The sequence below is a fragment of the Muntiacus reevesi genome, chromosome 3 (genome assembly GCF_963930625.1).
Source record: "Muntiacus reevesi chromosome 3, mMunRee1.1, whole genome shotgun sequence".
NCBI classification, from domain to species: domain Eukaryota; kingdom Metazoa; phylum Chordata; class Mammalia; order Artiodactyla; family Cervidae; genus Muntiacus; species Muntiacus reevesi.
In genome coordinates, this window is record NC_089251.1 from 87,321,473 (window position 1) to 87,336,562 (window position 15,090).

General features: G+C 35.1%; 1 protein-coding gene across 2 annotated transcripts in view; it reads left to right on the forward strand.

The window, feature by feature from the left end:
• The window catches only part of MEMO1 (mediator of cell motility 1), a 131,058-nt gene that overhangs the window by 54,750 nt on the left and 61,218 nt on the right, over nt 1-15,090 (forward strand). Inside the window, exons 2-3 of one of the 2 annotated variants that reach the window (XM_065929479.1) lie at nt 681-762; nt 12,609-12,677. In XM_065929479.1, coding sequence (XP_065785551.1) covers nt 681-762; nt 12,609-12,677 — 151 coding nt within the window. The remainder of the gene's footprint in view (nt 1-680; nt 763-12,608; nt 12,678-15,090) is intronic. The other variant, XM_065929478.1, reaches the window with a different exon arrangement.

Consider the following 15,090-nt stretch of genomic DNA (forward strand, 5'->3'; position numbering starts at 1 on the left):
AGAGGGGAACAAAGGAGGAGGCCACAGGCAAGGAAATGATTATAGTGATGGATCATCAAATCTCAGGATAGGTATAAGAAGTGGAGAAGAGAGGATGAAGAGCTGTTGGCAAAATGACTCCAACAGACTTTTAGAGTAAACTGGAGTGATAGGAAGTAAAGAGAGTGGGATGCCTGAACCTGAGATTTTTGAGGTGGTATAGTTCCTGGTTATTGATATGATATGGAAATAGGGGCTGGTGTGGATGGCAGAAACAGTCATGAGTATTGTAATGATCACACTATGGATGTGATTTTAGTGATTAAGGGAGGTTTTGGTGCTCCAGAAATATTCAGTTATTTTCTTTTCATATACTGTTGTTTTCTGTTTGTTGTTTTCTTTTGTTTGATCAGTACCTTGGATTGAGAAGGAGGTGTTGTTCTCTAACGAAGATGGTTGTAAATAAATAAGTTGATGGATTAAAGCAAATTTTGTTTAATCAGTACTTGTCTTTATCATATGGCTTGCTCCTGGAAACTTTTTAATTGGTTAAGTTTCAGACATTAACATCTAAAATGATGATCCACTGCCCATTAAGCTGTTTTAGTCCCAAATAAGTTCAGTGAGGACTTTGTGTCATGCATGGTTATTGGTACTGTATTGCTTTGCTCACTGCAGTTTCCCTCTTTCTCTTTTTATAGGACCGCAGCTGAATGCCCAGCTAGAAGGTTGGCTTTCACAAGTACAGTCTACAAAAAGACCTGCTAGAGCCATTATTGCACCGTAAGTTTTAAGGGTCTTTACCCAGAATCTTTCATGTGTTGATTATTAATAAAGGATGAATATCTATGGATTGAATTAAAAATTAAAAATCAAATGCTGTGTTGAAACGAAGACGTTATAGTCACTAAATTTCATGATTGCTGTGGCTTTCACTTTAACTCAAGGATAAAGGAATTGACTATTTTCTCAGATGCAGAAGTTTCAAATTTTATTTTTGGTAATAAAACTGACTTTTAAAACAGTTAAACAGTAGTTGAAACAGTTTAAACATTAGGTAAGCTTGATGATTGCAGTAGTATTTGGTACAAATGAGTAGGTTCTATTTTAAACATTAAGAAGATCTACTTTAATCACATAATTTTAAACTTACAAATAAAAGTGTATTAAACATAATGTGGTGCAATATGTAATAGAAGGATTTTGGAGGATGGGTAGATTTTTTTAAAATGAAGGCAGTCTATTGCCTATTAGGAGGCAATCTATTGTCTGTGTTAGAGGACTTTTTGAGAATTACAAGCTAACAAACACAGGAAACTGTTTGTATGGTATGAATTCAGTTAATTTTGATTTGGTAAATGTTGGAGTTTCTGCTATTTCTCTCACAGCAGCATCTTTTATGTGGCTTCTCAAGTTCAGATTGGTAACTTGATAAATAATAAATAGTGAAAATAATAATAGTAACCACTTATTAAACACTATGAGAATTAACAAGTAAATACACATACAGAACTTACATTAATGTTAGGCACATAATAAGTATTACATAAATGTTACGTATTTTATGTGCCAAACATTTAGTTAAATGAGATCTAACTTGATCTCATTTAAAAGATTCGGAAGTTGACTCACTACTTACCAACTGTGTGACATACAAGTTATTTAATCTCTTGTGCCTTTGTCTTATTGGTAAAGTCAGAATCATGATATTACCTTCATATAGTTTTTCTAACGATTAAATGAGCTCATCTTTATAAAACTTTTAGCATAGTGACTTGCTATTACTCATTTTGTCGTTCAGCAGATGTTTATCAGGCTAAATGCTAGATGCTCTTCTTTGTGCTGCTCTTTGAATAAATTGAAATCACTACTCATAGTGCTTGCCTTTTAATATTTGGGGAATGCAGACAGTAAATAATAATTCTGTGTCAAGTGCTGTTGGGCGCTAAGAAAAGTAAAGCAGATAAGAGGATTGAGAGTGACTGCATGGGTTGGGAGTTGCTAGTTTATATAGAATAATAAGAAAAACTCTCCCTGTTAAGTAGCAGTTGAGCCTAAATGATGTGAGAGAGGAGTTATGCAGATACCCAGGAAAGAGTTTAGGTTGAGAAGCAGCAAGGACAGAGGCTCTGGGACAGAATATGCTTAGTGTGTTTGAGGAAAAGCAAGGCCAGTGTAGCTGGAGAGGCATATGTGTGGGGAAGAGTAGTGACTGAGATCGGCAGTGGGGGTTTGATTGTGAGGAGGCTTCGTGGGAGATCATAAAAGCTTTGGTTTTCATTCCAAGTTATATGGCAAGTAAGGAGAAGCTTTGAGCAGAAAAGTAATACCCTCTGACTTAGGTTTGCAGAGTATTACTCTTGCTGTGGTCTGGACTTTTTGTTTTGTGGAGGAAAGGAATCTGTTTAGGAGGCTTATTACTCTAGTACCAAAAAGAGATGACATAATGGCTTTGGCTGGGAGCTAGTGGTGAAGGTGATGAGAAGCAGTATATTTTGGGTATTTTTGAAGGTAGGGCCAATAAAATAGAAGAAAAAGTCATGGATGACTTAAGTTTTGGCTTGTGAAATTGAAAGGATGGAATTGTGTTTGTATTAATTAAAGGAAAAAACAAGGATGGAGGTGGGGAGTGGAATATTAAGTGTTTGTATAGAATCTATCATTTTATTCTCCCTGTGTTAATGTTGAGATGCCTACTAGGTATCCAGGTGGGGATTCCAAATGGGCAGCTAAATATGTGAATCTGGAGTACAGGGAAGAAGGGCTAGGCTGTGTTGGTATATCACACTTAACTGTGTACTTATTACACTTAAAGTCTAATTGGACTTTAGTTGCCTAGGGAGTAAAATAGGAGAAGCTCAAAGACTAAGCCCGTAGGCAAGCCAGCTTTATTTAGAGGTCAGGATGAAGGTGAATATTTGCAGAGGAGATTCTGAAGGAGGACCAGGGAAGAAGGAGGAAAACCAAGAGTGAGTGATGTTTCTGGGAGGTAAAAGGATGAAAATGTGTCAGGGAGGAGAAGATGATCAGGTGTGTCAAATTCTGCCAGTAGGTCAAATAAGATGCAGACTGATAATTGATAATTGGATACTGTGGAGATTGCTGGTTATTTTAGTAAGAACAATTTCTATGGAGTGTTAGGGATGAAAGAACAGTTGGAGTGGGTTCAAGAAAGAATCAAGGAGGGAAATGAAGACAGTGAATATAGACAGTTTTTTTGGGAGAAATTTTGCTATAAATCAAGGAAATAGGGCAATGGGAATATGGTGTCAATTTAAAGTGAGAATTATTAAAGTGTTTATAATGTTGATGACACAGTCCAGTAGAGAAAAATTGATGCAAGGATAAGTTGGGAAGTTTGTATAAATGAGATCCTTGGTTGGGTGAGAAATGATGGATTAGTAATCATCTTTTTATATAGTATCTCATAATATATGTCCTATTGTCATTCCCATTTCTATGCTGATATTTGACTATTATGGTATACTAACTTCCTAGATAAAACCTGTTCTAAATGTGGGAACTGAACTGAGTCAACATAAAATTAAAATGAGGTTAGTTATTCATGAAAAACTAGCTATGCTTATTTCCTTCTTGTAGTTAGTTTTAAGTTGAAATCTTTGGAAGTGGCCTGGAAAATGAGATATTTGGGCCTGAGTTAGAAATACTTTGATTTGTAAAAGATTTCTAAGTTACCTGAGGTTTCAAAATGAATGTTGAAAATAGTTTTGGCTTTGGTGTGCATGTTTCTGCCATATGGTGACTTTGTAGTTAATGCTTATATATAAATAATTTCTACTTTGTTAGTATATGAAAACTTTAAATATAGTTAAGTTCATCTTATTATATGGTTTCCAGAGGTAACCTTTCCAGAGTTACCTTTTTTTTTTTTTTTTTTAAGGTAGAAAAGCAATAACAAATATTTTATTGTTAAATAGGCACAAAGGGCTTTTCAGGTGGCTCGGTTGCAAAGAATCTGCCTGCCAATGCAGGAGACACAGGAGACTTGGGTTTGATCCCTGGATTGGGAAGATCCCCTGGAGGAGTAAATGGCAACCTGCTTCAGTATTCTTGCTGAAAAAAATCTCATGGACAGAAGAGCGTGGCTATGGCTAAAGTCTATGGGGTCAGAGTCGGACATGACACAGACACAAAAAGGTCTTTGTAAGAACATACTTATATAGTAGCTAGACAACTTAAAATTTTAAGATTTCTGTATTTATTTAAAATCAAAAACATATTTTTAAAATTTTAGAAATTCTAGCTCTCTGGTACCACCTTTTCTTAGACTGTGCCTTCATAAGAATAAATCATACAAGGGGAACCTTAAAAAAACAAACCCAGAACCTAAGTAGCACACTTCCAAAAATGCTTAAACGTTTGATCCTTTTTATATTGATGTAGATTAAATAGAATAATGTCATTTATTATTGACATTATTAGAAGAATAAATATTGACATGTAAACTAACTGTTGATCAGTCTTAAAGAATTCTAATCTGTATGACATATAAGCAGGCACATTTGGAAGAGGGATTCAAAAGAGTTTGACTAAAAAATATCCTTATCCTTTGATTGAAACAGAACTACAGGTTACTTAAGGCACAGGAGACAATATGTGGCTCAGGGCTATATATTGAAATGATCTCATGAACTGGGAGTTCCAAAAGCCTTTCTGCCATGACTGCCAGATACTTTGATGCCAGAATTGTTTATCTTGCAGTATTCTTGAATAACTCAGCAACCCTTAAAATGGAGCTGTACAGGTATGCATCACTTAGGAGACCTCATACTGAATATAAAAATATAAGCCGATGATTGTGGAAGGGGCTTAATTTATATGGTGAAACTGTATTTTGCTGTAAAGCATAGAACCAGCCTCCAGTACAGGAGACATAAGAGACTCGGGTTCAATCCCTGAGTCGGAAAGGTCCCCTGGAGGAGGGCATGGCAACCCACTCCAGTATTCTCTCCTGGGAAATCCCATGGACAGAGGAGCCTGGTGGACTACAGTCCATAGGGTTGCAAAGAGTCTGGCACTACTGAAGTGACTTAGCACGCATGCACAGACAATGACCCCACCAGACATTTACAATAGAGTTTGATTTTTTTTTTTTTAATTTTTTGGCTACACAACATGGCATATTCTACATTGACAGCATAGAGTCTTACCCACTAGACCACCAGAAAAGTCTGTTAGAGTTTGATTTCTTAGTGGCTAATCTAGTAGGAATAGTATGGAATAAAGGATACTTTTACTTTTCATTCTGTACCTTTTTTCATTGTTTGACTTTTTCTTTTTTTTTTTTTTTTTACTGTGGACATGTATTACCTTTAGTGTAAAAACCAGTTTGAAAAATTTGAAAGCCAAGAAACATTTATATAGAAGACCAGGTTGTATATAGTGAAGCATACCTATAGCTCTCTACCAGTGTGTATCATGAGACAGTGAATCTTAATAAATTATCTAGGTAATTTAATTTCCTAGAGATATGCAGTCCTTGGTAATATTAAGTGGCAGATTATTCAGGCAGTATCTCAAATCATATATACGCTAGCAGTAAAAGAAACTCAATATGCAACATTGTGGTTAGTTTATTCTTACTTGACTTTTTAGCTCATAACACTGTTTACTTAATATTTGTGAGGTTCCAATTATAAAAATAAAATATCCTGAATAGTGGCTGTTTTACCTGGATATTTTTTGGGTATAACAATCTACTGATATTTTTTATTGAAGCAGGAATCTTTAGGGCCATTGAGCCATGCCTATGAAAGAAAAGAATACAAAGTTAGGTGCAGCAGAATAAAATTGAGAGGGCAGTATGGAGGTTGCTGCTTCTGTGAACTATTTGGGGCTAGTTGTCCCTCAGCTTGATCCTGTATGCTCACAGGTGTTGGTTTTTTTTGTTTTGTTTTTTCAAATTTTTGTTGGCGTGTAGTTAATTTATAATGTTGTGTTAGTTTCGGGTGTACAGTAAAGTGAATCAGTTTTATATATATATATTCACTCTTTTTTTTTTAAAGATTCTTTTCCCATGAAGGTCATTATAGAGTATTGTGTAGAGTTCCCTGTGCTCTGCAACAGGTTGTTATTAGCTGTCTCTTTTATATATAGTAGTGTGTATGTTCACAGGGGTTTTTAACTTTAGATTCTAGGTTTGTAGATCATAACTTAAGGTTGCAAACTTTTCTTAAATCTCTTAAAAAGGAGGTCTCATTTTATCTGGTCCAGTCTTCTCATTTCATCTAGTGCGGTCTTTATTTTGCATTTTTTGCTGCTGTTCAGTAGAACTAGGACTACTAGATTCTGACTTTGTTGAAGTCAAATAAGTGTTCCTTTTTGATTCCCTATATCCTCTTTGAATATTTGTAGATTTGAATATTCTGTCCTCTCATAGAATATTTGTAGACTCTTGGCATTCATGGTTGATACAAGTGAAAGTCCATGTAGTGATTGGTAATTTTCCTGATGTAGGAATTTAAATTATATCACACTGCAGGTCGCTGTATGGAAAACTGTCACTTAACCAGTGAATGATCATGGACAGTGATGTTGCATCCTCATTTAATAGCAGCTCTGTAAGGGGCACAAATTCTGGTAGGTTAGGAACTGGACTCGCTGATATAAAGGGTCTGCTCTGTAGGCGTAAAGGGAGAAGCAAAAGTACTCTGCATTAAAAGAAGAATCAGTTTTTAGAGGCATAGCTTTAGCCTAATGGCAGATCATAGATATTAGAGTATAATTCTGTATTTGTTTTCATGAGAAGTTACATTAAGAATCAGAGTGACCTGTAACTGCTAGCAGGATGTCTTTGTATTAAGGATTTAAAAAACTTTAAAAAGACTGACTTGGACACACTTTTATGATGCATAGTCAAATATCTGTAGAGTGCAAATTTTCATTACTTTTCTGGCTTTCATGCACAAAAGAAATGTCATTCCCTTAGCAAAGCCTTCTTTATTGTGTGTGATCTCTTAATGGAACCTCTTTCTACATACATGTAGAATTAGATTCTGTTAGCAAGAGAAGGGTATAGGGACAGAGAATCACTGATGAGAATTGATGATAATTACTATGACTTTATTCTTTACCGTATATCTGCGCCAGGATAAAGGAAAGTAATAGATATTCTCTTCTTTGACTGTGATCTTAGTCCTTTCATATAAGTAGAGTTCCTCACTATGGGGGATAAGAGCGATGGTATACTCAATGATTTTAAAAAAAAAAAAAACACTGCAATGTATTCTTTATCCAGGTTAAGACTCCTCTCTCTTTGCCACTATTTTGTCTTTCAGTTCAAGCATAATTTCAAGCCTTCAGCTTCAGAAAGGACTAAAACCGTGAATTCTGAGTTCTTATTATGAAACAAGTTTACCTTAGTTAATCATGTTATCAAAGCTATCATCTTTCCCTGTAGTCTTAAAGAATATATGATTCTGGAAATATTCTTCAGTTATTAGGACATTTACTTTTCCAACTCCACGGACTCTTCCCCCTTTTCCTTCAAATATGTAAAGGTCTCTTTTGGTGGTTAAGAATGGGTTCTGGAGCTCTACTGCCTGGCTTTGAATTCTGGAGTACCATTTACTATCTGTATGACCTTAAGTTTCTTAACCTTTCTGCTTTAGTTTCTTCACCTATAAAAAGAGAAGACTGGTAACTCCTCTATCTCAGAGAGTTGTTAGGATTAAAAGAAATGCTTTGACAAAGAAGATTGCCTGACATGTGGTAAGCACTTAGTAGATGTTAGTTATCACCGTTAATCATAACGGTCCTCTTTTTCCTCCTCCTACTTGGTCACTAAGATATGTCAGTTTTCTTTTTAGACTCTAGTGCATTGATTTCTCATTTCCCACTGACACTGACACCATTCTAGACCATGACATTACTACCTCAAATCACAGTTTCCAAGAGAGCTTCATGTAACACTTCTGTCCCTAATGTCCTTTGTGCTTGTGTTTTTCAGTATACGATAACAGTTTCACATGGTCACTTCCCTGCTCAAGAGCATACATCAGTTTTTCAGAAACTTGTTTTATCAAGTCCAGACTTGATAGTGAGTCAGAGTCTCATTCTGTCTTAGTACTACTCTCTTATTGCATTCAGGCCAATTTCATGTTTTCTCATTTACATCATGCATTCGGATATTTGCTCATGTTTTTCCTTCAGCCTTTATTCCCTTCCTGCATGCCCTTACACTTCTTCTCTTACTATTTCTGTCCTACCTGTTCTTCAAGAATCTAGTGTTTCTAAGAAGTCTGGCATTTAAGAACCCACACACTTAAAGCAAATTAACGTATGACAAAGGAGGCAAGATTATACAATGGAGGAAAGACAGCCTTTTTAATAAATGGTGCTGGGAAAACTGGACACCTTCATGTAAAAAAGTGAAACCATTCTTTAACTCTGTACATAAAAATAAGCTCAAAATGGATTAAAAGCCTAAATGTGAGACCAGACACTATAAAACGCCTAGAGGAAAACATAGGCAGAATACTCTCTGACATACATTGCAGCAATCTTTCAATCAATCTCCCAGAGTAATGGAAATAAAAGAAATAAATAAACAAATGGGACCTATTTAAATTCAAAAGCTTTTGCACTGCAAAGGAGACCATAAACAATATGAAAAGACAGCCCACAGAATGGGAGAAAATATTTGCAAATGATTTGACTGACAAGGGATTAGTCTCCAAAATCTACAAGTAGTTTATGCACCTCAATGTCATCAAAACACACAGCCTAATCACAAAAAGGGCAGAAGACCTAAATAGACATTTCTCCAAAGAAGACATACAGGTGGCCAAGAGGTACATGAAAAGATGTTCAGTTGGGAGAAGGGATAGTTAGGGAGTTTGGGATTAATATGTACACACTACTGTATTTAAAATAGACCTACTGTATAGCACATGCTACTCTGCTCAGTGTTATGTGGCAGCTTGGATAGGAGGGGAGTTTGGGGAAGAATGGATACATGTATATGTATGGCTGAGTCATTTTCCTATGCATCTGAAACATCACAACATTGTTAATCGGCTATGTTGTTTAATCGCTGAGTTGTGATAAAAAGTTAAAATACATATATTTTAAAAAAAGAACTAAGCTTGAGTAGTAACAGCATTGGTAAAACTGGGAGAGACTCAGAAAGACAGGTTGATTTAGAGATTGGAGCATAGATTGGGGTCCAGGGCCTTTGAATTCACGAAGAGTAGGTAGTAACTTAAGGTCTGAAAAGCAGATCTAAGAAGAAAAGATCAGTTTAAGAAATAAGATTCCTCCACCTCTCAATTCTTAAGTGAGTGACAACTAAGAGCAAAGCAGTGTTGAAAATCTGGATGTCATTCACGTTTGAGACAGACCAGGACAGGTCTGGATGGATCAGATGAATTTTAAGGTCCACATGGCAGGGCAAGACAGTGTATTTCTGAATTGATTGGAAGGAGTCAGTAATATTAAGATGAGGAACAGGTGTTAAGAATCTGAAGCAGTTGGTATTGGTGTCTTGGGCATTGAAAGATGGGGGTTATAATTAGATCAGATAGAGCCCCTGGTTAGTCTAGAGTATCAAGATTAGTACAGGATGACAGCAAAACTGAGTTTGCTGAGCCACAGGACAATTTATATTACCTTCTGGCTAAGATTAGAACTGGGTTGTGAGAATATTGGTATGTGGAGGCAGCTTGATAGGCTGCCTTGACAGAGATGTGAGAATGGAGTGACCACCGTTAATCTGATTGGTAAAGCCTTCAGTGATTACAGCGTGCTTAGCATGTGTCCCATGTTACTTTAGTCCTAATTAAGCAAGCACATTGCTATCTTGAATGACTGTGATTGACTTATGTGACTCTCTTTTTCTGTGTTTAGTTAAGATGAGTACCATTTTTAAAACAGCTCTATTGGAGTATGATTAACATTCAGCTGCATATAAAGTGTATAGTTTTATATATAAGTTTGAAATATGTATATACCTGTGAAATCATTACCACAATTAAGACAGTGAACATACTCCTCATCTTCAGAAGTTTCCTTGTGCCTTCTTTACCTCTCTGCCCTTCTCCCTACCCTCCTACATCCATTGATTTCCTTTCCGTCACTATAGTTTTCATTTTTTAGAATTATTTATTTTTTATTTTTTAGTTTAAGTATAGCTGATTTACAGTATTGTGTCAGTCTCTGCTCTACAGCAGAGTGACTCAGTTTTACACACACCTATATGTGTATATTCTTTTTCAAAATTAAACATTTTTAATTATAGAATTACTTAAATGGAATCACATAGTATGAAGCTTTTGTCTGTCTTCTCTCACTCAGCATATTTATTTTTATTTTGCCATTCCTTTTTTTAAGCATAATTATTTTGAGTGTGTCAATAGTTTGTTTCTTTTTATTGCTGAAAAGTTACTTTGTTGTATGGATATTTTTAAATTTGTTTATCAGTTCACCTTTTGAGGGTTGGTTGACTGTTTCTGTTTTTGGCTATTGCAAATAAAAATGGGGTGCATATTGGAGTATAAATCTTTGTGTGCACATAATGCTTTTTTTTTTTTTTTTTTTAGGAGTGGAATAGCTGGCAGGAGTTATATGGCAGAAGTATGCTTAACTGTTTTTTTTTTTTTTTTTTTTTTAAAGAAATTGCCAAACCATTTTTTCCAGAGTAGTTGTACCATTTTGCATTTCCACAAGTACAGACTGAGTTTCAGTTCTGCATCCTTGCCTCTCTTGGTATGGTCACTCATTTTATTTTAGCTTATTCTAGTGGGTGTATAGTGGTAGCTCATTGTTTTAATTTGCCTCTCCTTAATGACTAACTGATGTAGAGCCTTCTCTTGTATGCTTTTTTGCCATCCCATGTGTTCTTTTTAAAATTATCTGTTCAGATATTTTTCTACTTAAAAATTAAAAAAAATCATAATAAAATATATGTAACATAAAATTTACCATTGTAAGGATTTTTAACCGTTTGTATAGTAGTTTTAAGTGCATTCACATTATTGTGCAGCCAGTCTTCAGAATTCTTTTTGTCTTGTAAAATAGTTACCTGTGTCTTTTTTAAAGCATTAGGTTGTTTTGAAATTTCTTTGTATATCAGATACAAATCTTTTATCAGATATTTGCTTTTTCTTTATATATTTAGATATAAATCCATTATCAGATTTATGCTTTACAAATATTTTCTCCCAGTCTGTGTTTTGTCTTTTCAGTTTACTGTGCATCTTGAAATTGGCCATGATGGGAATGATTTACTCCACATTAATAGGCAGATTGCTACAAATCAGGACTTTATTTTTTGTTGATTATATGTCTATACTCAAGAAAAGAAATGGGGAAAGGTTAATAATGCAGGTTAAACTTTAAATTATGTTATGTCTATAAGCTTTACAGTTGTGACTAGCACAAATGAGGAAGGAAATATGCTTTCCAGTATTTGAAAAACTACTGTCTAATAAACAAAGACATTTTTCAAGTTGTTGAATGAGTGAAATTCAGACATATGTCTTCATTGTTTCACTCTTGTCATTTGCAGTCATTATTTGGCTAATGATTAAAGAGGTCAGCTAAAATCAGGGAAAGCATTCTGGGACAGTCAATTGCCTGTGCGGAATTTGCAGTAAAGGATATTACATATTTTTTTATTGCTTTTAAATTGTGTGATATATATCTTTTTATTTCAGTAAAATTTATAAGCTTCTGTACATATGTATACATTTTTTTTTCCCTATAAGGCCATTTGTTAAACATTTACTGGCCACACACTAGAAGCATTAAAGAAAATATTTCTAGACTCACATAACTTGAGTCAAGAAAGAAAATTGAAGTTCTGAAACGAAGTCATTGTATGGGTGATCAGAGAACCAATGTAAAGCTAAGACCAGAGGGTGAGAAGGATAGAATGCGTAATAGTGAGAGAAAATGAAAGGGCATAATACATAAAAGGCCAGGTCAGTTCTCTTACCTCTACATATGCAGAGGGACATGAGCTGTTTCTTATAGGGTATTTGTTTTGCTCTGATTTGACTTGCTTTTGATCTTACCGTTTTTGTGTATGTAATAGTCTGTTGATGGTATTGAACAGGAATGTTAAAAACTCATGTATTATTATTAGTGTTACATTGCGTGTTAAGTCGCTTCAGTTGTGTCCAACTTTTTGTGACCTTGTGGACTATAGCCTGCCAGGCTCCTCTCTCCATGGGATTCCCCAGGCAAGAATACTGGAGTGGGTTGCAGTGCCCTTCTCCAGGGGATCCCAACCCACGGATTGGACCTGAGTCTCTCTCATCTCCTGCATTAGCAGTCGGATTCTTTACCACTGACCCCACCTGGGAAGCCCCTTAGTGTTACATTAGCAACTTCAAATAAGCCTAGAAAATTTCAAATCTAATTCTCCTTCAGATCAGAAAAAAAAAATTACAAAATACTTTTTAACATTTAAAATTGGAACACAGAACAATGATGTGTTCCCTGTGCTATTCTAGAAGTTGCATCATTCCCTACATTGCTTTTTAATCTATACACATAATTCTGTTATGTTTACCATAATTACTATATTTCTTTCAGAAGTCATTTTTCTCCCAGAATGTTTTGTTTTTGAATCTGATCATTAAGTTAAACATTTTTTTGTTTTGTAGCCATGCAGGGTATACGTACTGTGGGTCTTGTGCTGCTCATGCTTACAAACAAGTGGATCCATCTATTACGTAAGTAATATAGCTAGATTCCATTTTGATTAGGTGATTGGAGATTATATCATACTTGCTTTGTCACTGAAGTAATTTGTTTTACATATTTATTATATATTTGATTTCATTAAGAATTTGACTTTTTATCAATTTGATTATAACATATAGGTTATAAAAAGCTTTAATACTGTTTTTCATTATCTGAACATTTGGTTATTACCTTCCCTTTGATGGTAAAATATTTAGTTCTGGAAATGTTAGATGGTTAATACACTATTGTGATTTTGTAAGAAATATATATTTGGTCATTTAGATGATCAAAATATATTTCACATATGTATTTAGTCTTCTTCTATAGTTCTCCAAACCGTTGGACTTTCCTAAGTGGTGACATTGACAAAAAAGGTTTCTTGTATGTTAATGAAGTGACTTTTGGACCCCACCTAAGAATGGGGACTGGTTGCCAGAGTATTCAACCTGTGTTTAGAAGGTTGGAATTTTCATTCCCACTTCCTGACCTCCTCTGGGGAGGGGAGAGGGCCTGGAGGTTGAATCAATCACTATCTTGATTAAAACCCCCAAAGGTCAGCCTTTGGAGAGCTTCTGGCTTGGTGAACATGTGGAGATTTAGGGAGAATGACCTGCCTGGAGAGGGCATGGAAATTCCTGGCTCTTTCCCCTTACCTTGCCCTTTGCATCTCTTCCATCTGGCTGTTACTGAGTTACATCTTTCTATAATAAACCAATGATCTAGTAAGTGAAATGTTTTTCTGAGTTTTGTAAGCCGCTCTAGCAAATAAATTGAACCAAGGAGGGGGTCATGGGACCCTCTTTTCCCATGTCAAAAAGGTTCCCATTTGACTTGTTATCAGTCTGTCAGAAGTACAGGTAATAAACCTGGACTTATGATTGGCATCTGAATTAAAATTCAGGGAGGTGGTTGTTGGAATCGCTAATCTGTAAAGCCTTGGTGACAACCTGGGCTCGCGACTGGCATCTGAGGTGGGGGATGGCTGTGGGGACATTCTTGTAGGACTGAACCCTTAACCTGTGGAATCTGATGTTGTCTCAAGGTAGATACTGTCAGAACTGAGTGTGCCCCTCCCCTGCCCCCATGAATGCACTCAGTGGAAGTGGGTCCAGGAACATTACCAGTTAAATAGTTTGCTTTTTAAAATTTTCTTTGAAAACCTGAACACTTTTTAAAGAAAAATTCAAAGCCCTTTGTTCTATTTTAATCACTTTATAATTGAAAATTTTTTATTGTACTTGTTAAATTCTGGTTAATGAATGAAGAATAATTTCTCATTGACAGGAAAAGGTACCTGAATTATATTAGAATCTGACAGTGAATTTAATATGGTGTTTGAAGTATACTATCTCATAATAATTTAATGACAGCTCTGAAATTAGCTTAAAAAAATCTTCCTGGCAAATTGAGAGTGAGTCATATAGTACTCTATAAAATGAAAAACTTGTGAACTTTAAAAAGCTTAGTATACCACTCTCTAAAATAAGAAACTTGTGAAATTTCAAAAATTTCTGCTGGAAACTTTTAATTCTGTCAGATGTTGATTGATTGGTTAGACCTGTACTAGCATAGATGAAGTATAATCATTTGTGATGAGATGTAGAAGTAACTCACAGTAGCCATGAGTTTAAAAAGAGAATCTTACCCTCAGCCTACTTCTTTGCCTTTGAGTAGTTTGTTCAAATTATTAAAAAAGCTGCTCTTTGGTTTTTATGTAGTATGTTTGTCCTGCACATTTTATCAGGCCTTTATTGAAAGTTATTTTTAGTAAATTTTTAATAATAAATAGACTATAATATTGCCAGATGATTTGAGGAACATCTTTAACAGATATTTCATAATACATATTTAATGTATAATTTTAACTTGTTTCATGAATAAGAGTGAAGTAGAAATTAGATTGTAAAGCTTTTTAGAAACATCCTTTATTTGACCCTGGTCTGTGAACCATTTATAATCAAGGCGAGTTCATATAACAGCTTTTTCCAAAACTTTTTCTATTTGGCAGAATTTTTTTGATGATGTACCCTGGAATTAATTTGACCTAGGAGTACATAGAGAGTGTATATTGATATAAGTGAAAATTGTGTGTTACATAAGTTGACGGACAGTAAGAATGGAAGGGAAAAAATGGTAAAAGGGAAAGAGAGTCAAGGACTGAGAAGGTGATGATAAAGGCGATCAGTAAAAGAAAGACAAATGATGGATGATGTGAGTAATCACCTTATTCTTGTAATTAGTGTATTGGAATTGAATTCTGAATAAATAAATTCGAAGGTCTGAGTGTTATAATCATTGACAGTTACAGTTGTATTCTCTTGAAAGTGGCCCTCCCTGAGATTTGCAATGTCTTCAGAGTCCTTTGAGAAAATAGAGAACACATGCTTTTGGGAATAAGTA